A 25890-nucleotide genomic window follows, 5' to 3' on the forward strand; every position below is an offset into this window, starting at 1 on the left:
TTCCTGTCAGTAACAGTCCTCTTAGATTAGAGTTCAGCTTTTTACAGGAAAACTGGACAAAACTGATTTTTGTTACAAACTCATTTTCATTTCCTCTCAGCTCACAAACACAGTCAGACAATCAACCAGAATCAACACTGATTATGATGTCAGTGCAGAATTATTTCTGTTAACTCAGAGAGTTCAGCTCTCTGACCTCGTTGGTCCAGGTTCACCACTGAAGTCTGGATTTTGTTCTTTGGACCGGTCACTCCTCACAGACGGACAGCTGGACCCTGCAGACTCTGCTCTGTCCTCCTCTTCCTCCATCATCATCTTCAGTCAGTCTGAGAGGTAAACCACAAACACTCAGTGAGTTCACATTAACAGGAGTAACTGAGTTACAGTCGCTGACCTCTGACCTGTCATGTGACCTAGAAACCAGGTCAATATGTCTGTAGGCTCAGTCATCCAGGTCATGTGATCTAAGGAGCTTGGAGAGAAAAGAGACGTCTTTAAGTTTCTGGAAGACGTTTCATCCAAGAAGCTTCTTCAGTTCTAAAACCAAACGGTGGAGAGACCCAGATATTTAAACCTGAGAGGGAAAGAGATGCTAAACATTGATCATGTGATGAGTCACATGATCAATGGTGGGTCAACAATATAACAACAATATAAACACTTCTTTCAAGGAGGAAACTGAGAGCCTTTCAACCAGGAGCACAAACATCTGGAACACAGACATCTGAAGCACAAACATCTGGAGCAAAGACAACTGGAGCACAGACACCTGGAGCACAAACATCTGGAGCACAGACATCTGGAACACAGACATCTGGAGCACAAACACATGGAGCACAGACATCTGGAGCACAGACATCTGGAGCACAAACATCTGGAACACAGACATCTGGAGCACAGACATCTGGAACACAGACATCTGGAACACAGACATCTGGAACACAGACATCTGGAGCACAGACATCTGGAGCACAAACACATGGAGCACAGACATCTGGAACACAGACATCTGGAGCACAGACATCTGGAACACAGACATCTGGAGCACAAACACATGGAGCACAGACATCTGGAACACAGACATCTGGAGCACAGACATCTGGAACACAGACATCTGGAACACAGACATCTGGAGCACAGACATCTGGAGCACAAACACATGGAGCACAAACATCTGGAGCACAGACATCTGGAGCACAGACATCTGGAGCACAAACACATGGAGCACAGACACATGGAGCACAGACACCTGGAACACAGACACCTGAAGCACAAACATCTGGAGCACAGACATCTGGAACACAGACGTCTGCAACACAGACGTCTGCAACACAGACGTCTGGAACACAGACATCTGGAGCACAGACATCTGGAACACAGACATCTGAAGCACAAACATCTGGAACACAGACTTCTGGAGCACAGACGTCTGGAGCACAGACGTCTGGAACACAGACGTCTGGAGCACAGACGTCTGGAGCACAGACATCTGGAGCACAAACACATGGAGCACAAACATCTGGAACACAGACATCTGGAGCACAAACATCTGGAACACAGACATCTGGAGCACAGACACCTGGAGCACAAACATCTGGAGCAGCATGTCGATGCTGTTGGTTGAGATCCTGAAGACTGAAGTCCAGGCAGCTCCAGCAATGATCCACTGATGTGTTTTTATTCCATGTATGAATGTTTTTATTGACAGAGATGACGTTTGTGTGTCAGTGATGCAGTGACTGTTGTTGTTAACTGTAAATGGTAAATGGCATTTGTATGGTATTTGTATAGCGCTTTTACTAGTCCTGCCTAGGGAAAGCGCTTTTACACGTCCAGTCATCCACCCATTCACTCTCACATTCACACACTGGTGGAGGCAGCTACAGTTGTAGCCACAGCTGCCCTGGGGCAGACTGACAGAAGCCAGGCTGCCATATCGCGCGATCGGCCCTTCTGGCCAACACCAGTAGGCGGTAGGTGTCTTGCCCAAGGACACAACGACCGAGACTGTCCGAGCCGGGGCTTGAACCGGCAACCTTCCGATTACAAGGCGAACTGCCAACTCTTGAGCCACACTCGGCCTCGTTGGTCCAGCTGTGAGTCCGTTACCGTGAACTATGGAGCGGCAGATTTGTGCTGAACTAAGCTGCACACAGCTGATGTTAGCCAGGAAAACATTACACACTGACTTTAATGGAGAGACCGGAAATACAAACACACACAGTTTGTTGTGTGAAGAAATCAAACATGAGCTGAACAAACAGTAAAGTTCCTAAAGACAAACTGTTAAAGGAGGAAACAAAGCAAACTTACAGTTTCTTCACACACCAACAACAAGCTCCACTGCACGAAGTTCAGGAAGTGAAAGTAAACTTTGAGCAAGAAGGAAACACCCAAAGAGACGTTTGAGGACAATCAGGAGCATTGGACACTGTGTGCTGCGTTCAGGTGCACCTCGGAAACTCCAAACCTCTTGCAGGTTGTGATTTATTTCTGCTGGTTTTCCAGTTTGAAGCACAAACATCTGTCATCACTTTGTTGTTCTTCTTCCTGCAGCGTTTGAATATTTCAGCACTGCACTGATGTTTGTTCAAAGCTCATTTCAACCTGTTGAAGTCATGAATGAAAGTGCAGACTGAGAGTTGATCACATGATGTTTAAGGTGTGTCATGTGACATGTTCTGTATTGTCACACATGTCTAGATTGTCCCTGATATCATAACTGCTCAAACACTGATGATTATATTTGAAGAATTATTACTGATGGCAGCAAAGTTTGAATGGAGCTCTCTGTCTGTGCTGATTTGTCGCCCTCTGGAGGTCAAAGCACAAACTGCATGATGTCACTGTAACCACCACAGAGACAGGAAGTGTTTTTAAATGATGAAATATGTCAGTGATGCTGATAGTGTGTTCATCACAGACGTTCAGGCTTCATGTTGACATGATTCAAAGTGAAAGCAGAGAAACTGGAATGAATCAGGTGTTTTTACCTGGTGTAAATGGCAACACATTAAAGGTGTATAGACAGTAGAGATGTTTTAAAAATCTTTAAGAACAGTTCAGTAGCAGAGTCTCGCTCGTCACTTCTCATGGTAGATGACTTTAAACTATGGCCCGATGTTAGCTACATCCACATTATTAATGACTTGTATTTTCCGAAGGCGTTGTTGGCGAGGAATTGTGTAATTATAAGAGCACCGAGGCGTATAATTACCTGCACAGAAACAACATTGATAAAGTACTGCTCAACAAACAAGACGACTTTATTTTTCTTAAAGCAGCTGTTCAGCCGAGCCAGAGCGCTAATCAAGCTAAACACTTACCATGGCTAATGCACGCTACTGCCATCTAGCCAAGTATTACATGGAGCACTGTTTACTGTTCAATTCAATTCAATTCAATTTTATTTATATAGCGCCAAATCACAACAAATGTCGCCTCAAGGCGCTTCATAGATACAGAGAAAAGCCCAACAATCATATGACCCCCTATGAGCAAGCACTTTGGCGACAGTGGGAAGGAAAAACTCCCTTTTAACAGGAAGAAACCTCCGACAGAACCAGGCTCAGGGAGGGGCGGGGCCATCTGCTGCGACCGGTTGGGGTGAGAGAAGGAAGACAGGATAAAAGACATGCTGTGGAAGAGAGACAGAGATTAATAACAGATATGATTCAATACAGAGAGGTCTGTTAACACATAGTGAGTGAGAAAGGTGACTGGAAAGGAAAAAGTCAATGCATCATGGGAATCCCCCGGCAGCCTACGTCTATTGCAGCATAACTAAGGGAGGATTCAGGGTCACCTGGTCCAGCCCTAACTATATGCTTTAGCAGAAAGGAAAGTTTTAAGCCTAATCTTAAAAGTAGAGATAGTGTCTGTCTCCCGAATCCAAACTGGAAGCTGGTTCCACAGAAGAGGGGCCTGAAAACTGAAGGCTCTGCCTCCCATTCTACTTTTAAATACTCTAGGAACAACAAGTAGGCCTGCAGAGCGGGAGCGAAGTGCTCTAATAGGGTGATATGGTACTACAAGGTCATTAAGATAAGATGGGGCCTGATTATTTAAGACCTTGTATGTGAGGAGCAGGATTTTGAATTCAATTCTGGATTTAACAGGAAGCCAATGAAGGGAAGCCAAAACAGGAGAAATCTGCTCTCTCTTTCTAGTCCCTGTCAGCACTCTTGCTGCAGCATTTTGGATTAACTGAAGGCTTTTCAGTGAGTTTTTTGGACATCCTGATAATAATGAATTGCAGTAGTCCAGCCTGGAAGTAATAAATGCATGAACTAGTTTTTCAGCATCACTCTGAGACAGGATATTTCTAATTTTAGAGATGTTGCGCAAATGGAAGAACGCAGTCTTACATATTTGTTTAATATGTGCGTTGAAGGACATATCCTGGTCAAAAATGACTCCAAGGTTCCTCACAGTGTTACTGGAGGCCAAGGTAATGCCATCCAGAGTAAGAATCTGGTTAGATACCATATTTCTAAGCTTTTCAGCGCCGAGTACAATGACCTCAGTTTTATCTGAGTTAAGAAGCAGAAAGTTAGTGGCCATCCAAGTCTTTATGTCTTTAAGACATTCCTGCAGTTTAACTAATTGGTGTGTGTTATCTGGCTTCATGGACAGATAGAGCTGGGTGTCATCTGCATAGCAGTGAAAATGTATGCTATGTCTTCTAATGATGCTGCCTAGGGGAAGCATGTATAATGTAAACAGAATTGGTCCTAGCACTGAACCCTGTGGAACTCCATAATTAACCTCAGTGTGTGAAGAGGACTCTCCATTTACATGCACAAACTGGAGTCTATTAGATAGATATGATACAAACCACTGCAGTGCAATACCTGTAATACCTACAGCATGTTCTAATCGCTCTAACAGGATATTATGGTCAACAGTATCGAATGCTGCACTAAGGTCAAGAAGGACAAGCACAGAGATGAGTCCACTGTCAGAGGCCATAAGAAGATCATTTGTAACCTTCACTAAAGCTGTTTCTGTGCTGTGATGAGCTCTGAAACCTGACTGAAACTCTTCAAATAAACCATTCCTCTGCAGATGATCTGTTAGCTGTTTGACAACTACTCTTTCAAGGATTTTTGATATGAAAGGAAGGTTGGAGATTGGCCTATAATTAGCTAAGACTGCTGGGTCTAGAGATGGCTTTTTGAGTAAAGGTTTAACTGTAGCCACCTTGAAGGCCTGTGGTACATGTCAAAGCCACTCGTTAACTTTGTGTGGGCTGTATGCTGCACAATCACAGGTTAAATACACCACTTTATTTGAAGACATCTGTAGCACTGCCTCTCAAGACTTTACTACAATAAAGATGCTAACATGTATCTGTAGCAACAACATCATTGAATCTAGAACAACTGGAGCCAAACCAGTGGCCTGTTTCCATGTGTGTGTGTGATGTCTTTACTTATACTGGTCAATAGACTTTAGTCAACACATTATTGAAAGGTGTTACACATGAAATAAAAACAGTGTTTCATCTTTATTCCTCTGAAGCAGCTGCATTATAACCAATCTGTTCCTTTGTGTGGACGCAGCAAACGACTTGTCAAAGCATCTGCAGGAGAAGAAAGCTGAACTTTATTAAGCAGCAAAAGGACATCAAAGCACTAGATGTGAGTAAAGAGCTGCTCCTCGGCCCCATCATCGTGTGCTCGCTGCAGCTTCTACATCAGGTTCTAGTGGACAACCATGAACCTGAACTCAACACCTGAAACTGTCCAGCAGCTCTTTGTGTCTCCACGTCTCTGCTGGATGGACTCACCCACTGAAGCCAGGACTCAGTGTGGAGCTGGGTGTGGAAAACGTCCTGTATCACCATCACATGACACAGAGGGTCCACAGAGGGTGTCACGGGTAAGCTCACGGTCACTGGGAGGCTGAGTGTGGAGTCAGTGTTGCTGTGGTTTGTGTGTGTGTGGAGATGAAACACACCAGTGTGTCCTGTCACATCTGTTTGACCTCTGTCACAGTGAGCTGACCTCTGCTCCTCCTGCGTCTCTCACTGGACTAACTTTGTTAGCTGGACAACGATCGTGTCCACAAAATGTTTCCTTACAAGGTGAACGACGTTTCATTTAAACTGAATCTTGGCTTTTATTGTGAAAAACCTCCTTCAAACATGTCCGAGCGTTACAGAGTCTGTGGATTTTCCCACAGACGTTGCTCCTGTGCTTCCACAGCTGTCACACAGACACATTACCGACTTCATGTCCAACGAAAGCTGCCAGATTTGTAATTTTCCACATCCTTAAATGTGTTTTCAAATTAAAAGCAGCACTTCCTGTTTCCATGGAGGAAATGTAAACCACGTGGAAGCTTTAAACATTAATGTGTTTTCAAATTAAAAGCAGCACTTCCTGTTTCCATGGAGGAAATGTAAACCACATGGGAGCTTTAAACATTAATGTGTTTTCAAATTAAAAGCAGCACTTCCTGTTTCCATGGAGGAAATGTAAACCACGTGGAAGCTTTAAACATTAATGTGTTTTCAAATTAAAAGCAGCACTTCCTGTTTCCATGGCGGAAATGTAAACCACGTGGGAGCTTTAAACATTAATGTGTTTTCAAATTAAAAGCAGCACTTCCTGTTTCCATGGAGGAAATGTAAACCACGTGGAAGCTTTAAACATTAATGTGTTTTCAAATTAAAAGCAGCACTTCCTGTTTCCATGGAGGAAATGTAAACCACGTGGGAGCTTTAAACATTAATGTGTTTTCAAATTAAAAGCAGCACTTCCTGTTTCCATGGAGGAAATGTAAACCACGTCTGAGCTTTAAACATTAATGTGTTTTCAAATTAAAAGCAGCACTTCCTGTTTCCATGGAGGAAATGTAAACCACGTGGAAGATTTAAACATTAATGTGTTTTCAAATTAAAAGCAGCACTTCCTGTTTCCATGGAGGAAATGTAAACCACGTGGAAGCTTTAAACATTAATGTGTTTTCAAATTAAAAGCAGCACTTCCTGTTTCCATGGAGAAATGTAAACCACGTGGAAGATTTAAACATTAATGTGTTTTCAAATTAAAAGCAGCACTTCCTGTTTCAATCGAGGAAATGTAAACCACGTGGGAGCTTTAAACATTAATGTGTTTTCAAATTAAAAGCAGCACTTCCTGTTTCCATGGAGGAAATGTAAAAAACGTGGAAGCTTTAAACATTAATGTGTTTTCAAATTAAAAGCAGCACTTCCTGTTTCCATGGAGGAAATGTAAACCACGTGGGAGCTTTAAATATTAATGTGTTTTCAAATTAAAAGCAGCACTTCCTGTTTCAATCGAGGAAATGTAAACCACGTGGGAGCTTTAAACATTAATGTGTTTTCAAATTAAAAGCAGCACTTCCTGTTTCCATGGAGGAAATATAAACCACGTGGGAGCTTTAAACATTAATGTGTTTTCAAATTAAAAGCAGCACTTCCTGTTTCCATGGAGGAAATGTAAACCACGTGGGAGCTTTAAACATTAATGTGTTTTCAAATTAAAAGCAGCACTTCCTGTTTCCATGGAGGAAATGTAAACCACGTGGGAGCTTTAAACATTAATGTGTTTTCAAATTAAAAGCAGCACTTCCTGTTTCCATGGAGGAAATGTAAACCACGTGGGAGCTTTAAACATTAATGTGATGCTGTTGACGTCTCATTTTCAGACAAATAGAAGAAAGGAAGTGTGAGGTCTGAGGTCTGGTCCTTCTAATAAAGATGCATTTCCTCCAGTATAGCCATGAACTCGTGGGGCTGAATGATCACATGTTATCACAGTGATCATGAGGCTCAAAGTAAAAAGTTCAAATAGACTGAAACACTGTAGGTAAAGGTCAGAGGTCACGTTGATGCCTTCATGTTTGACCACAGAACGGTCAGTCTGTGTAACAGACTCTGTGATCAGTGATCAGTGCTGTGGGTCCAGGTCAGATGTTGGATCTCTGATTCTTTCACGTCCATGTTAAACAGCTGCTGCGATGAACTGTGACTGTTAGCAGTAATTAAATATGTCTGCACACTGTGAGAGAGCCGTCCTCCATCAGTGAGGCTGACAAACGCTCACACTGGGAACAGGAAGCAGATTTCTGTCTGACTGTCCTGATGGACAAAGGATGAAATCCTCTGTGACACAGTCAGCCTGTTACAGCCCATAATAACAATGAACACTTATTAAAATATGAAAGGATCACGTTAGATAAAACTGTTTTTAATAACATATGTAAACAGATCCAACAACATTGACACAATTAAGATCAAATCATTAGTTCCAGCTCACATGGACTGGAGTGAGGACACCAGTGACTGAAAGAACCAGTGTTTCCATCAGACTCATGAACATCATCATGTGTTATGTTAGTGTCTCATTCAGCACAGACACATTATTTCTGTTAGGTCCTGTCAGCTGTCAGCCCTCTGTACAAGCACGACTGTGAACAACAGACTTCTTTTAAATGTGTCACAGAAACATTCAGTGTGGATTTGATCCAGATGTTTCTCCGTATGTAAGTTACTCAGGCATCAAATAGATTTGAAGTCTTTATGATCCTGAGCTGACTTCAAACAAGGAGCTTCTCAGACTAACAGCACGAGCACAAAACTGAAAGGATGAGAAACAAAAGTTTGATTTTAATGCTTCACAGAAAATCTCTTTGAATACGCTGGAGACTCATTTAGGTCACTGCTGTTGTTTCACTCAGTGCAGCGTTTCTGAAATGTCTTTGTATTATAGTGAATTTTGAGCTTTGCAGGATACAAAGAAGAAGAAATCAAAGATTACAGCAGGTAGTTGTACAGAGGACGTCAGCTGATGGAGCAGAGGGAGGCCGACTGTGGATGAATGAGGAGGTGAAGGCCTGCAGGCGGGTGGAGACAGAGGAGGTGATGTCACTAATGACTTCAGAGCAGCTTTCTCCTTATTAACATAGTTGTTTGGTCACGTTGTGTTGTAATGAGACACGTACAGTTTGTGGACCCGGGGCTTTGTGTGTTTGTGATCAGTCTTGGTGTTGAGGATTTCTCATGTTCAGCTCCAACAAAGTTGGAGCTAAAACTCTTCCTGTAGCCACGTGTGCTTTGCATTCTGCAGCAAAGTTCTACAGATGTGCAAAGATCTGGGCGAGCAATGAGCTGTGACATCAACATGAACTTTCTGTTTCCTCCAAAAGTCCACAGCACTTCCTGTTGTTGCTCAGACGTGACTGAGAACTCTTTGAAATGACTTAGCGTTAGCTGTATGCTAGCTACACTCTGACTTTCAGCTCAACGTCTTTTGCCACCAGGATGTTTCCCTCAAAGATGCTCGTAGGTGGATCTGACTGTGGCCGATCACCACCTGCGCCGCCCTGATCAGATACCCAGCTGGGATAATGAGCTCGCCAAAGGAGAAGACTGAAAGCACTGACACGAGGAAGGAACGAGTCAGAGGACCAGTGAGTGTCAGCAGAACCACTGTTCAGGACGAGACCACAGACATCAGCCACGACTGACCGTGTACTTAGTGAAAACCTCAGACAGCAGAAAGCAGAGAAAGAGGAGGAGCAAGGAGGGCAGCCATGATGGAAGGACGGGTATGTACCAGCAGCAGATAGAGGAAGTGGCTCTGTAGATATTTATAGTCAGTCCTCATGCATGTGCTGTGCATATAGTAAGTGTCTGTCATGAAGCTGTCATGTGTGCATATCTGTGGTCAGTAAAGCTGATTGTGATTAATAGCTACACCACAGAGTGCCCAAAGAGTTGTTGCATTGTTAGCCTTGTTTAGGGAGGGCTGGGGTTTCTTTGGAGCCCCAATTCATTAAAGTTAGTTCAGCACCGAGTGAAAAGAATCCCTGAAGACTCAGCACAGAAAGTGTGGGACACAAGTTTGCTTTGGAGACATGGACTGAGTTAGAAAACTAGCCAACATGATTTATAACGGACAGTCATCATTAATGATGGAGAACTGAAAGGACATGAAGGCTGCGCTGTTACACTTTTTGATAGCTGGAAACTTTAACTGTCATCAGAAAACATCAGATATTCTGGATCCTCTCTGCAGTGTCTCGTCTTTCCTCTGTGACTTCCGTGGATTTTAGCTCAAAAATGTTTTTAAATGGTTTGTCAGCAAACTGACCTCTGACCTCTACAGTACTGACCTGTACAAAGAGCTGTCAGTCTCAGCTCTTCTCTCCCAGCACTGGTGGAGCAGGTGTAGTCGCTGCTGACAGCCATTGTTGGTTTTCTCAGAGACAGGCGGAGGTCTGCAGTGTTGAGAGCATCAGCTCTCATCGATGTGCGCCGCTGTAACGCTGCTTTTGTCCTCTGAGATCACCAGGTATGAAATCCGAGTACTGACAGGGCAGCAGGACAGATCTTTCCCCCTCATTCACTTCCATGAGCACAGCCAAGGCATGCTGGGAAACTGAGGACACACCAACAGATGTAGAAATGACCTGCATGCTGTGGGTTTGTCTCCTCACAGGTGACCAATTAGCTGCAGAAACCCAAGCCAGGTGTGTGAATACTGACACATGGACTCTTCTTTATAATAACTACACAATAGTGAGCATTAGTATGTAGTTTATTAATGGAACCAAACTGTTCCTGTTATAGCTGACTTTCAGGACCTCCAAGTCTGCACTTATGTTTATTATCAGTTGGAGCCCCTCCTCATTCTTCTTCTTCTTCTTTGGTGCAACCCTGTAAATTTTGGGGTACCCCTTTGGCCCCTCCCCTTTGCTACAATTCCCCTGTGGGAGAGGTCGGTGTCATTTCTTTCCCAACACTGTACAACACACAGATAATGTATATTTAGCCACCCTGATGTTTCTGATTGTGTTTTTAGGTCAATTATTGTCATCATTGTGTCTTTGCTAGATGCTGTGAATGTGTAGTACGTGTGTGCCACAAATGTGTTACAGGCACAGTCTATGCTAGCATGAATAGATCTTGCTAGCTTGGAAGTTGTGGTGGGTGGAGTTAACCCTCGTCCCTCCTGTTTGCATTTGGTTGTAGGAGCTGGAGCGAGCAAGTTAATGACTTGGAGCTCTTTGTTTCTTTGACCTTTCATTGTCAGACACAACGTAGGAACACGCCGGTTACATTAAGACAGATTTAAAAGATCTGGATCAATAAGTTCAGAACATCATCAGTGACAGCAGTTTTATATGTCTAAAGTATGACACACAGACAGACCAGTTATTTAGGAGCTGTTATGGTTGTAAATTATAGGTTTATTACTCAGAAAATGATTAATGAAGTATTTAGATAATAATGATGTTTCAGATGATTAACATACAGGATAATTCTGGTTCTATAAATGTTATGAAGTTTGATTTCTCTGAGGTTTCATAAATACTCATCTCTGACTGTAATTTCTGGTAACTGAGACACTTACTAGTTGTTATTGTTAGTTAGTGCTTTTGTCTGATCTCAACGAAGGTGACGATTATTCAGACTTTCAGGAGGTTTTAGATGAAACTGAAAGGCCCACAGAACCAAACACGTCTCAGCTGTGATCACAGCAGAAACAGAAAAACACAAAGTGATCAAACACATACCAAAGCCTACACTGCCATCTAGTGACAGAAACTAGTACTGCTAGACAACCAGGCTGCTTTAAAGCAGGTGATATTTAGGTTGAAAAATAAAAAACAAGTTGATAATAAACATTTGACAAAATCTTTTGGCAGCTAACATCTGGAAGTGAGCTGTTCTTTGGTGGTAATTAACAGTTTATTCTTGTTGGTAATTATGTAATGAAGGGTAGCAGTAAAAGTCACACACACACAGAAATGTTCCTCCATGGCTGACAACAACAACTACAGACACGTCTGTGACTGCGATGAACACCTGAGTGTAAGACGAGGACTGAATATGATACAGTAACAGTCAAATATGAATGTGTGTAACAGCATGATTATGTATTATACATATATCAGAAATATGTGACATTTTACAGCATGTCAAATCTATCTGAACATGAAACCAGTGTTAAAACCATTTCAGTCTCAGTCAGTGTTACTGAAACATTCATCTCCAACAGCATCACTGACAGACAGTTGGAGCAGCTACAGTCAAATCATTGATCAGTGTTTTTAGAACATTAGCTGCTGTTGCTGCACTAGTGCTGCTGCTCTCTTTCTCTTATTGTAGGTCTTTAGCTAACAACATCAAGTGTCTTCATGTGACTGTTGTCTAATGTTCAAATGTAGATAACACCACCTGCACCACCCTGTTCCACAGCACAGCCCTCTCATGTAGGCTTGGCTGCAGCACATATTAGCAGCTGCAGTGACATCAGCTTTCTGTGCAGCACTAGACAGGAGATCCCGCTCCATAGTGTCATCACATCTACAGACGGTTACATGTTCTCACCTGGTAATAAGAAGCTCCAAGATTAACAGACTGAAGGAAATACAAATGAAAGTTACAGTAAACTGAAATCTTGGAAACACAACATGAAACAGCGTGGGAAATATGTTCATGTTGCATAAAACATGTGTTGCATTACAGATATTTCTATATTTAAGGTGGGATGGGCTCATCCACCCACTCTCACACCATCATATCACCATCCTGGGTTAGTGTCTTGGTCTCAGCTCACAACATCAGCACAGTCTCGGCTTGGCTGAGGTAGTTGAGTGGTTCTTGTTGTCCCTGACAGCTGCAGGGACAGTGCCATCAGCCATGCAGCAGCACAATGACTGCTCAAAGTCAGTGTGGCTCAGTCTACTGTAAACATTGTCCTAAAGTGGTGGCAAAGTGGCTGCAAGCTGCCTGTACATGCACTCCCAGTACGTGCACCTGCAGATGATATCCACAAAGCTCTGAGTGTCACAGAGTGGGCCTGTGCTCAGGTCACTCTGCCCCATTGAATTCTACTGACAGAGTTTTACAAGTGTGAGGAAAGTTATATATACAAGTTGGTGGCTGATAAGTTCTTGTAGTGACACCTCACCCCGTGGTTCTTATTGGTTAATAGTAGCTTAGAGCATCTGCACCAATCATAAAAGCACCAAGTTTGGATCTCGTGGGTCTCTGCAAGTAAGTCCCTGTAATGTTGGCCAAGCCTGATATACTAGAAACATCTGTCATTACCAGCAGATGAAGCTGCCCTTAAAGAAGGATCTCACTTTAAACCTGACTAAAGAATTTGCTATTAGCATACTATGGTTATATGTCTCTCTCTCCTGTCTCTCACCTGTCTGCCTGGGCGGAGCTCAGCTGGGCTCCGCCCTTGGCCCACGCACCTGCCGTGAATCTACCTGATGACCTGGACTCGTCGTGTGATTCCTCTGTTTATGCTCACCGCAGTTCTCTTGTGCTCAGGTTCTCGGACTCGTCCGTGACCCCGATCTGTTTCCCTGGTGGCGTGGAGTGGAGTGAGAGTGAGTGTGCTGAAAACAAATACGAGAGGAGCGAGTGAGCAGAGCGTGTGTTGGACTTTGTCCCTTTTCCCCTGGACCATTGCACATCCTGCCCTGTACACGTGGGGTTTGTAAATAAATGTACGACTGCTGTTCTATGTCTGTGAAGGTTCTCAGTCATCCAGGTCATCGTAGTCAAAGGAGCTGCAAAGAAAAGCATCTGGACTTCTTTAAGTTACTTGAAGACGTTTCACCTTCATCCGAGAAGCTTCTTCAGTTCTAAGGTCAAATGGTGGAGAGTCCCAGATATAAACCTAGTGGGAGTGTCCCCCCACAGAGGGACAAAAGGACCCCCTGATGATCCTCTAATCACCTGAGCCAAGGTGTGAAACTGGGTGTGGGTCCCAATCAGCCAGAGTTTCAGGTGAGCTCATTGTGAAACCTGGCCCCACCTTATCATGTGATGTCCTGAGGTCAGATGGCCCAGGATGTGAGTGGGCGTTAAGGCGTCTGGGGAGGGAACTCAAAACTGGATTTTAGATGGCAGAGAGTTGGTGTCGTAAACCACCGCCTCTGTTCAAAGATGGTCGCTCACAGTGGACATAGATGCTTCTTTCACTCCTCTTTCAAACCATCTGTCCTCTCTGTCCAACATGTGAACACTGGCATCCTCAAAGAGTGACCTTTGACCTTTAGATGCAGATGGACAGCTGAGTCTTGTCCTGTGGAGGTGGCTCTTCTGTGTTGTGCCATGCGCTTGTGAAGTGGCTGTTTGGTCTCTCCGATGTAGAGGTCTGGGCATTCCTCGCTGCTGTACAGCAAACACCACATTGTTAAGTCTGTGTTTTGGCGTTTTGTCTTTCGGGTGAACCAGTTTGTGTCTGATTGTGTTGCTGGGTCTGAAGTACACCGGGATGTCATGCTTGGAGAAAACCCTCCTGAGTTTCTCTGATACACCGGCTACATAGGGGATGACAATGTTGTTGCGTCTGTCCTTCTTATCCTCCCTCGCTGGTGTCTGATCTTCTTTTCTGTGCCTCTTTGCTGACTTTATAAACGCCCAGTTAGGATAACTAGGGTGACCATCTCCCTGACTGCTCCTGCTGCCCTCCAACATCTCCAGCTTCAACGCACTTTAGGATTATTTTCCAGCTGTTAATTATCCGAGCCATTTCCTGTCATGTTTGATATATTACACTGACATGTTTTTCACCTTATTTAGCCTCATTTTCAAACTTGTGAGATAAATAAAGCATTTCTTATGTTAAGTAATGATTAATTATGACGTCACAAAGGAATAATCCTATTATCACATCCTGATGAGTTTGATCCTGAAGCAGCTTTTATGTCAAACTTGCTGCCTGTTTGACACCCGTCAGAGTCTCTGCAGAGGTTTTAGTTGCAGGCTGACGCTGCAGTGATGTGCTGCCACCTGCTGGCAGCTTTCTGTAACTACACAGTCTGTTTTAACAGCTCCACAGGCGTTCAGTCCCTGTAGTGTCTACTCCACAGTGGGAGCTTGTGCACTCTGTGTGCTGGTGTGAACGCTGAGCTGAGAGCATCAGCGACCATAACCATCCATTTCTTAAACACAGAGGTCTCTGCTGTGGTTCCTCTCACTCACCACCAGGTGAGGATTTCCTGTCATTGACACTCACTGGACCCAAACAGGTAATTATAGTGTAAAAAGCTGTTTGTCTACCAGCTTGTCTCTCACACTATCATGTGATTTCCTGAGGTCAGATGGCCCAGGATGTGAGTGGGAAGGGATCTTAGGGGGACACTCCAACAGGGTTAAATCTGGGACTCTTCACCATTTGAAGATTTAAGCCCTAGAATTGAAGAAGCTTCTCAGATGAAGGTGAAACGTCTTCAAGCAGCTTAAAGAAGTCCAGACGCTTTTCTTTCCAAGCTCCTTCGACTACGATGACCTGGATGAACCTTCATGGACATACTGACATAAACTGATCTGTAGAAGAAAATGTAGAAAAATGACTTATATGATAAAACATGTTTATGATAGTTTAAGATATATTTCATACATCACACTGACTCCACTCTGACATCACTGATCAGTAATCAAACAGATCAAACTGATTGATCAGCCATCAGAGGAGTGGGATCAATGGAGCTGCTTCTGTTCCTGATGTTTGATCCTGGACCTGCAGAGGAGACACGACAGCTTCACACAGAAACACAATAAAAGAATAAGTGAAAGCAGAGAGAACCAAGTGAAAGTGAACAAACACCTGTAACTGTGAGCAGCACGACTCTCCATCCATGATGTTTCCCTGGCTCCAGGCCACACAGCTGTCTCTCTCTGTGGGGCGTTTAAGGGTCAGGCTGAACCGTCCGCTTTTCACACGCTCGTCTTTCTTTCACTCGGTCTATGTTGCAATCTGGACTGCAGAAACTGAGCCCTTTGAAAACAATGATGCATTTTAGTCATATGATGCAGTCATGTGACCAATTAAACTGAGTGGGTGGACGGCATTATACAGCAGTTCTTTTGTTTGCTCTCAGTTGTGACAGCCCTGTTAAAGATTAATATCAGTTTATACATGCTGCAGATAGCTCCACATAAAACTTTTCCTCCACATTTGGCAGCGAAGCTTCAAAGAGCCGGAAAGTAAATAAACAGCACATGGAGATGACTTCCTGTGTGAGGCTTCAGTGTTAGTGGAGCCGCTAAAAGTGGTGGATCTAAATCTGCACCTCAAAGTGCGTTTGCATACAAGTAGAAGGGGAGTGAGGGGTCAGCGCTCAGGGCTCAGACACTCAGTTGGCCTTAAACACACCATTTATTTCCATGGAAACAGACACAACCAGAGGTACAGGTTAAAATCCCCTATACAATAAAAAGAGTCTCAACACGCTAAAAACCAGCCGCAGAAATAACTCTACACTGTCAACACAAAGGCTAAACTAATGTTTCCATAGGCTAAAATTCCCATAATGCCACAGTCCAGCCACACGCGGGCAGATGTTCCTGATCTGAAACAGGAGAGGAATTTCTCTTCCGGGATGGAAACCACGCCGGAACAAGGGGGCGGGGCTCCTGTCGCAGACCTGTCTGCTCCTGACAGCGCGTCACAGTCCCGCCCCACTCCACACCTGAACACGGCCTCCGTCGTAGCCAGATGCAGGCAGAGGGACACCTGCTGTGGATTGCATCGCCTCCCACTATGCTGGCTTGTGCGCGTTTCTTTTCCTCCTGCTCGCCTTTCGTGCGTCGCCTTCCCATCTCTGCCTCACTATCCCCTTTAACAGGTCAGCCTGGCAGCTGATAGGCCGCCTCGGGGAACGCCCCCACCTCCACAGGTGCTACTATTGTCCGCTTAGTCCACAGTGGATTAAAAGAATATTGTGCAACAACACTAACACACAATATCAGGATAAAACCTGATATTTAAATAAACAAACATATAAATATGACAATAAAATGATGGAAGTAAAACCAACACTATGTACCAATGCACAGTCTGATCAAACTGTGTGACATCAGCATGTTTCACACAGCTGTGACATTAAAGATCAAACTAATAATGAATCACTTTGTTTGTGCAGCAGCGTCAGGAAATGTTCAGGAGCTCGTCTCTTCCTTCCAGCTGCTCTGATGGATCAATAAACCTGTGATAATGTTGTAAAGTGAGTTTGTTTCTGCACTGTGTGAACTCGACACACACACTGAGTCAGTTTCTGGAGCATCCAGCACACAGTCTGACTGCAGCTCTGCTGGACCTGAGCGATCCCTCTGATCTTCTTCTTTCTAATCCTGTCCATCCTGCTCACCTCCAACCAAACTCTCAGCATCTTCAGCTCTGCCACCTGCAGCTCCTCCTGTCTGTGTGCCACCGTCTCCATCACAGCAGGTCTCACTGCATCTCCTCCTCTTCACTCTTACTGCTCTCCTCCTGTCATAGATCAATCAGCCCTGACCTCCTCCTCATCTCTCCTTGTTTGTACTTTCTCTTCTCTGCAGACTCTCCTCCTCACTCTCACTGCAGATCATAACTTTGTCTGCAAACATCAGAGTGTTCATCAGCACTGCAAACGATAAAGGGCTCAGAGCCACCTCTTTGTGACCCCCACTGCCTGAGCCTGTGAGTATTTAGAAAGTAGAAGGACAGAAACTCCAGGTGTGGACGAGGCTCGTTGCATCATCCCCAAAAACAGCTGCTGCTGTGATTCCTGCTGAAGTGTCTGAATATCAGGAAATGTTAAAGAAACAATCGTAAAGTTGTGTTTCCAGTTTGTCGTTATTAGAAACATTATCAGCCACAGGCCGAATGGATTCAATGGAGTAAACTGATACTGGTCCCACCATGACCTCTCACCTCTGACCTGCATCTACAGCACTGAGCCCTGACAGTGAGCAGCACTTGTTTCTTCAGCAGGATGTTTCCCTCCCTGCTGCAGACGGTGCAGGTGGAGGTGTTTGTGTCTCCATCTGTGGGTATTTCAGGGTCAGACTGAGGTCTCCAGGTTACAGCAGCTTTCTCTTCATCTTCGTTGGGTCTCTGTAAAACTTGTGTGTCTCAGTTTGTTCCTGATGTGTTCCTGACTCGTTCTTTGGTAACTAGTCTGCAGCGTCCTGTAAAGTGCTGCAGACATGTTGGATGAAGAGCAGAAGAACAGACAGACTGAGCCTCCACAGTCGGCCGTGTCTCACACGCTTCGTTTCTTTGGGCCTCAGCATCAGCAACGTGTCTGCGGAGGATGTAGGTTTGAGTGACCACAACTGCGTCTTTGTTGACCTTCACTTGAGGACATGCCATTGGATAAAAGAGTCGATTTGAAACTTTAGACACAAAACTCAGATCAGAAAATGGGAGAAAATTCCAAAGTTTTGTTGGACACAATCAGCTGTTGCGTCTCGAGCTGCCTCACCTATAAATGTGCGCTCTACAGCAGACAGCAACAAAAGTCTGATTTTCTGTAGATAAGATCAAAGAAATCAATGACAAACCCCCCCAGAGCGTTCTTGTTGTGGCAGCTCACTGCTGCTCTACTTTTACACCTGTGACATTTGATGATAATTAGCCGTCTTCAGCTCCCTCAGATATTCTCCCCACAAAGCTTTTTGCCTTGTAAACCGTTTTAACGCTTTTCTTCAGACTGGAGTGTTCCAGCTTTTTCAAACATGCTGTTGTGGAAGCAAAGCTCAGCAAACCCAGCTTAGATCCAACATTATAGATCAGTTTCTCCTTCAGGTCAAAGCTTGTTGAGAAGCCGCTTGCTGCCCACCTCACAGCCTGCTTGAAGAAACACGACATCTATGACCGTTTCCACTCTGGTTTTGGTCAAATGCATCCACTGACACTGCACTACTAACAGGAACCAGTTATACTGTGATGTCAGCAGATGGTGGAAAATACACAGTCCTGGTCTTGTTGGAGCTCTCCTGCTCTGAACATCTGAAGCTCTCCACCACATGACTGAGCACAACTCAGGGAGGAACATTTACTGAAGCTGCTGCAACATTTCCTGTCAGCACATGATTGTGTGACAGTCAAGGAGCCACCAGAGGACACCTGCTAACAGGGCTGGGTATCCTCACTGATTTCTACAATCCATTCACTTTTAATCGCCGAAGTTTGCCTCAGACAGTCAGAAATATTATCATTCATTTCCATATTTTGATATCTATAAAAAGAAAGCTGACACTGTGAGACTTCATCAGAGGTGTGAGCATCACAGCAGATGTGTCAAAGTAACTGAGGATAAAACAGAAAAACATGAAGCAGATTTTCCTGGCCTGGCTTTTTATAGCAGATGACCTTAAAAATATTCTGCAGTAGAACAAAAACACAAGTGAACATGACCTGATGAAGTGAAGCAGAGCAAAGTTACAGAGGTTTGATTACAGACACAGCTGAGAGTTTTGCAGTTTTGCATCATTTTACAAAGTTTGTTCAGTTTGAACAGCAGAAATGAGACTAAGTCAAAAACAACAACAAACCCAGCGGCCGACAGCGCTGTCAACAACGGTAGACTGGTGGGTAATAACAAGCCAATAATGCAGAAAACAGAGATTTTTAGATGGAAACTGATTCTGATGCGTCTTTGTGCAGAATCCATGTTCCTGCTCTCAGTTACTGTTTTAGCTGTTTGATGGTTGTTGAAACTGTGGCAGCTTTAACCTGAGATTCAGGCGTTTCAGGTAAAATACATTTATATTTAAAAATCGATTCAGGATTTTAATGGATCAATGTGACGTTATCCAAGCTAGAATCGATTTAATCACTAATCAAAACCCACCCCTACCTGCTAACCATCGGCATTATGGGTAGTGTAGTAGGAGACACTCACCTGACTTAAAATAGTGCCGGAAATGAAATAAAAGATCTCCAGAGACGATGAGTCCAGGAGAGCACAGCAGAACCAGGAGAACCAGGAGATTCTCTCCTGGTCATGGTCTGCATCTGCACCTCAATCCTTCCATATCCCTCATGTCACGGTCCCTGCAATTTAAAAATGAAAACGTCCCCTGAAAACCCTCTTTTGCCCTCTGTCAGCTTAGCACAATCAGACATGCACAATAAAGTTGTGCATTGTCTCTTAAAAATTCCCAGGGATTCTCCCCTGGAGTAGTTTCACTCCAGGCCCTGTCGTAAGTAAAAACATTAGCCAGTGGTGTGTCCTGCTGTAAATCATGTGATTAGATCCCACGATTAACCCTCTGCTGTGGAAAAAGTGATGTAGATGTTAGCGCAGCGCATCTGTATGAGCACTTTCTCAGAGTGACCTCTGCACTGTAAACAATACAAGGTCATGAATAACACACCCCTGGTAAATTCACAAAGACACAGAAAGTGGTGATTAAAAGGTTAAGTCAGCACGGCCCAAAAGCTCATGCAACCTGCTGCTGTCACCTTTCTGCTCCTGTAAAAAGAAACATACATACATCCACCCTTTTGTCAGGTCAAGGTGAGGTGCAATCTTGCATACTGGTGTCAACTTAGTCAAAGCTTTGTCAGTCCAGTCAGTCCCCATTTTTTATTGGCTGACAGTAGAACCTCTCGTGACGCAATAAGTTTCTACTGCCAGCAATGACGTCATTTCAAAAAGGAAAAAAAGAATTTAGACTGGATTACCTCGCTGAATCCTTTTTGACAGGGACTTGTTTTCTGATTGTCCCAAATAAGTGGCTTTCTCCTGAGCCCATTTTAATTTTGGAGAAGCTCACTTGCGATTGTTCAACATGTTGTGTAGCGCTTTCGATTCCGATCTTGCAGCCTGCTTGAAAAAGAGAAAATTGCCAAACAAAACATCTCAGAGCACCGCTAAAAATAAAAATATGAAGGCCTCTTTTAGAACTTGTCTAAGCGTACTCTCTTAGAATGATTGATCAAAACTGGTTCAAAGTGGTACCAAAGGAAAATGCATCATAAATCTCCAAAACTTTCATCCACCAGTCACACCTCACACAACAGCAATATTCTATCAGATAATGAGTTTTGTTTTCCAAATGTGTCATGATAAGACCTCCCCCACACAACAGAAACAAGAAACTCAATAATCTATTAGTCTCCACTCATCTGACCCTCCTGCAGCATTCTGTTCACCCCTGATTCAATCATCCATCCCCAAAAATAACACTAGTTCACTCGTCTGTGTATCACTTCTTAACCCACTAAGTGAACCGGACAAGATGATGGTAACAGAAACGCTTAAAACTATTTGGTCTTCATGAGCTTCATTGCATGTGTGTTTGTGTTGGTAGGATTAATGCATTTTTCTGTTTGTGTAATTTTTGTGTACCTATCCTCTTTGCGGTGTTCCAGACTGTAATAGAGTGAATTGTTGCCCCCCAGTGGTAAAATACAGAAGTGCCTGTTACAGGGCTAGTTCCTGGTTGACCAATACATAACAACAAAAAGGGTAGTTTGTGCACCGCTAAGAAAACAACAAGTTAGTGTGTGATGTCCTGCTGTTCAATAAAGCACCTATCCACGTCCTTCTGTCCTGATCTTTTCAAAGAGCCTAATCCAGAATAACAACTGGCGACGAGGATCTAAAGATTTCCACAGCGTGACAGAGGCTGTAGAAGGGCTGAGCTCACATGTAAAGAAAAAGACAAACCAAGACGTTTTCTTCACGGCTGCAGCGGAACAGCTTTTGGTGAGCTAACATGGCGATGCATGTGGGTCGTGTTGAAGAGTATAATGAATCGAAGGAAGATTTTGAGTCATATTTGGAGCGGTTGGAGCAATGGATGTTGGCAAATGATGTTTCCGATGAGAAGAAAGTGTGCACGTTTCTCTCTGTGATCGGAGCAGATACATACAGGCTGCTAAAGAATCTTGTGTCTCCGAGGGTACCGAGTACCATGGGATATGCAGCGCTGACTGCAGCGTTAAGTGCGCATTATACGCCGACTCCAGTGGTGATAGCTGAGCGTTTTTCAGAAACGTAACCAGAAAGAAGGGGAGGCAGTTTCAGACTATGTTGTCGCCCTGAGGCAGTTGTCAGCCACATGTGATTTTGGACAATATTTGGATGAGGCCTTGAGGGATCGTTTTGTTAGTGGGCTGCGTTCTGATGCTGTGCAGCTCAGGCTACTATCGGAAAAAGATCTTACATTTCCACGTGCGTGTGAGATTGCCATATCCATGGAACTCGCTTTGAAAAATACGATGGAGTTCTCAGGACGCCAGGACCCTCACCACGTAAATGCCTTAACAAATGCTCCAATTTTTTTCAACAAAGGATGGAAAGGACAGAACAGGCAAGAGGGCAATAACAAAGCAAAGAACTGGAAGGGACCTAAAAAAGGAGTGAAGCAACCATGTTATCGTTGTGGTGGAAAGCATTCAGCACGTGAGTGCAAATTTAAGAGTGAAAAGTGTCATGTTTGTGCAAAAATAGGACACATTGCACGTGCTTGCAGGAATAAAAAATTCAATCAGCAAACTCAGTATTTGGAAACTGAGGATGAATGCTCAAGTAAGAATGATGAAGCTGAACTTTTTGGAGTTTATTCAATGTACTCCATCACCTCCAGAGAGAAGGGATACACAGTGGATGTTGCGCTTGGAAGTAAGAACACCACCATGCTGCTGGATACAGGATCAGCAGTGTCGGTGGTATCAGACAAGTATTATCAGTTGCATCTCACTCATTTCCCTATAAAACCAGCCAGTGGGCTAAAGCTCAGGATCCAACACAAACAAACACATTTGAATTTGGACTGTTTCCCTCTGGATGAACCAAGTCTGTCAAATCTATTGATCCAACACAAACTATTGAACACATTGGCTCACAGTCAGATTGGCTTTGTATGGATGGTGTAACAGGGGGCTGGGAAAGGATGCTGAAAGCTGAATATAATACAGAACAATAACAGGACATATAATAATGTAGCAAACATGATCTTCAACAGGCACACTTCTATTATTCATGATCACAAACACAAAGAACTTGTGCAGCCCTGATATCAGCCCTAATATATGAGTGTGTTTGCCCAAAGATTGAAACAGCATCAACATGACAGCTGTAAGAAATCTTCTCTCAGCCTTGTTTGGCAGAAGATCCCTGCAACAAAGATTGTAGCTGAACGATGACGTGTGTAAAGTTTGCTCTTTGGGAGGGTTGAGGCTGTTTTTAGACCTTTGATAGTTTCCAATCCAGTTCTGAAAGACAGAAATAAAAACAACATCATTAAGATCAGATCATGGAGCTGTTTTCTGCCTTGTTTCTATCTTCACATTACAAGACTTTACTACAATAAAGATGCTAACATGTATCTGTAGCAACAACATCATTGAATCTAGAAAAACTGGAGCCAAACCAGTGGCCTCTGCTGGGATCACTGGTGAGCCAACACTTCCTTGTTGGATGCAGATTTCAGGGCTTCCTTTTGCTCCTCCGTTATAACTGTTCTCTCTTCTCAACAAATGATGACACAAAGGAATCAGCAGTGACAAAGATGATGCTGAAGAGAAGCACACATTTCACACATATAACACACCAGTCCAGTTACACACACCTCTGCTTGACATTAGGCCTCAAACAAAGACACAAAACACTAACTTGACTCTAAATAGAAGAAACGAGCAGCTTTTTCTGTTCTGTGCTTATTTATATTTGACACACATGCTTCTCTTTTTGCAAACACACATTGCACTATAAGGGTAACCTAGCACACAATGACTGGACAGCACAGTGATGATGCTGGGAGATCCTATACGAAGCAACACAGAAACACTGAGAACAAAACTTTAAACATTGATTATATTGAGATAAGCAGCCGACCCAGTCTAGATAAAGGCGAGCAGCTGGGACCGCTGCTGCACCAAAAACAGGTTTCAGTGTTTCCATGTGTGTGTGTGATGTCTTTACTTATACTGGTCAATAGACTTTAGTCAACACATCATTGAAAGGTGTTACACATGAAATAAAAACAGTGTTTCATCTTTATTCCTCTGAAGCAGCTGCATTATAACCAATCTGCTCCTTTGTGGCCATTTAAAACAGCCTTAAATAACTGTTGTTATATTTGTTGCAGTTTCTGCTCCTCTTGGACAGACGACTCTTGAAAAGAGATTTTTGAATTTCAACTTTTAACTGGATAAATATCGGATATATAAACGTCTGCAACAAACTGATTCCAGCTTCTACCTCATGATAGGAATGTTTTTGTGGCTCAAGATGACCTGATATCGTTCATGATGGAGACATTTGACACATGTTTCACATATTATAGACCAACAAGTTATTCATAGCAGTTTAAATACGGGGAGTCACTTTTGGGCCCAGCAGATAAAACAGAGCCAACATTTCCTCCTTTATTTAAGTGACGTGTGTCACAGATGTGACCTAGTAAAGTGTAGCTGAACATTAGTAACGTTATTAACACTCTCAGCTCGTCCTTGTTCCAGACCTGAAGATCCTCTTCTTTCATTCAGCAGCAGCTTCAGGTCTCTGATGGTCCAGGGCTTGTTGTTGGGAAACAGCCCTGCTGGGATGATGGTGTCCTCACAGAAAGAGTCAGTGATGCTGTTGATCTCCATCACAGAGCACGTCCCAGTCTGCAGTCTCAGTCCTGCAGGGCCTCGCTGGCTTCCTGACTCCACCCAGTCAACAACAGGAAGTGTTTGAAGTGCAGGAACAAACTGAGGCTGTGGTCAAACAGGAGTTTTTATCTCCTCGCTCTGACTCTCACTGCGGCCCCGCTGCTGTGTCAACATGTGTTTGTGCTAAACAATGATGGAAAGTGTTATAAATGACTTGTTGGCCTCTGATCTGTCACAAACAGCTGAAACGTGTCTCTCATGAGTCACATGAAGGTTTTTGACAGAAAGGACAAAAAGTAGCTGCAGTCAGTTTGTGTCATTTTTATATTTATTCATCTGGGAGAAAAATCTGAGGGACATTAAAATGTGTTTTTCAACAGAGACAAGAACATAAATATAACAGAACAGGTAAATGAAGATATTTCAAGTAAACAGCTGGACTGATCAGGTCCAAACACACAGTGATAAACTTGTCAAACAGCTGTCATATCTTTATATATAAGCTCTTTATAAATCCTGTTCACTGCAGTCTGTTTACTAATAATGTCAAACTGTTAGAAACACAGAAACATCAGAATCGTCTTTGTTCACATAAACCTGTCTGGGATCCTTTGTTGTTCTTTTGATGCAGAGTTACATTATAAATATAAAGAGTTATTTCAGAGTCTCATCAGTTTTCCTACATGTCTTTATTGAACACATCAGCAGGGCTGAAGCTCTCATGTTAAACACACACTGATCTATGGACACGTTCATGTGTTTCTAACAGAACCAGGCTGTTATCAGCCCTGCACTAACATTATGTCACACACACTGAATGTAACAGTGACAGTTTACATCATCACACAATCAGCTGTGATTGTTTCACTGTCATCAAACTAGTCAACAGGAAGTAGAATCAATAGAAACCAATCATTTACTGACAGCATGTCTGATGGAAATAAGTGCAGATTATGTATGAAGTATAACTGCACACAGTAACTGTATTACAATAAGGACTTAACAGCGCCCTCTGCTGGAGTGTTTCAGTACTGCGTTAACTAGAATACACCACCTCCTCCTCCTCCTCACACCACCTGCTACAGCTCTACTCTTCTATGACTACAGTCATCCACAGCACTGATGTGAGGTCACATGGTTCATATGTAAGGAGCACAGAGACGTCCTAGCAGCTGACCTCAGGTCAGTTTAATGACTGTGAGCAGCAGCTGTGTTATTGTCACTATGACAATGCTGTTACCGTGGTGACAGCTTAGATGTGTTTCAGTCCTGCCTGGTTATCACTGCAGGAATCTTTACTTTCACATTTATTACAGGTAATAACTCTGATTTTTCTGTGTATTATGAACTAAATGTATCCTGATACACACAGAGATGGATGAGCAGAGGTCACATGATGAAAGAAAAAACATGGAGTCTTTGATTTATTTAGATATTTATTGATGAATGCAAACAAACCCTGACACTGAACCATCGTCCAGCTTTCACAGAACAAACCTGATCACATGACCTG

At 43.4% G+C, this 25890-nt stretch overlaps 1 protein-coding gene across 7 annotated transcripts in view; it reads right to left on the reverse strand.

Moving 5' to 3' along the window:
- LOC118453432 (protein NLRC3-like) overlaps window positions 1-25890 on the reverse strand; it is an 815502-nt gene that overhangs the window by 584709 nt on the left and 204903 nt on the right. For 3 of the 7 annotated variants that reach the window (XM_087837945.1, XM_087837966.1, XM_087837969.1), the window contains exon 1: window positions 197-379. The exons of the other annotated variants lie outside the window; for them this stretch is intronic. In XM_087837945.1, the coding sequence (XP_087694071.1) occupies window positions 197-315 (119 nt within the window). In that variant the 5' untranslated portion in view covers window positions 316-379. Of the gene's footprint in view, window positions 1-196; window positions 380-25890 lie in introns of those variants that run through there. 7 annotated transcript variants of the gene reach the window in all.

The sequence above is a fragment of the Neolamprologus brichardi genome, chromosome 3, assembly GCF_056152115.1.
Source record: "Neolamprologus brichardi isolate AB-2024 chromosome 3, ASM5615211v1, whole genome shotgun sequence".
NCBI classification, from domain to species: domain Eukaryota; kingdom Metazoa; phylum Chordata; class Actinopteri; order Cichliformes; family Cichlidae; genus Neolamprologus; species Neolamprologus brichardi.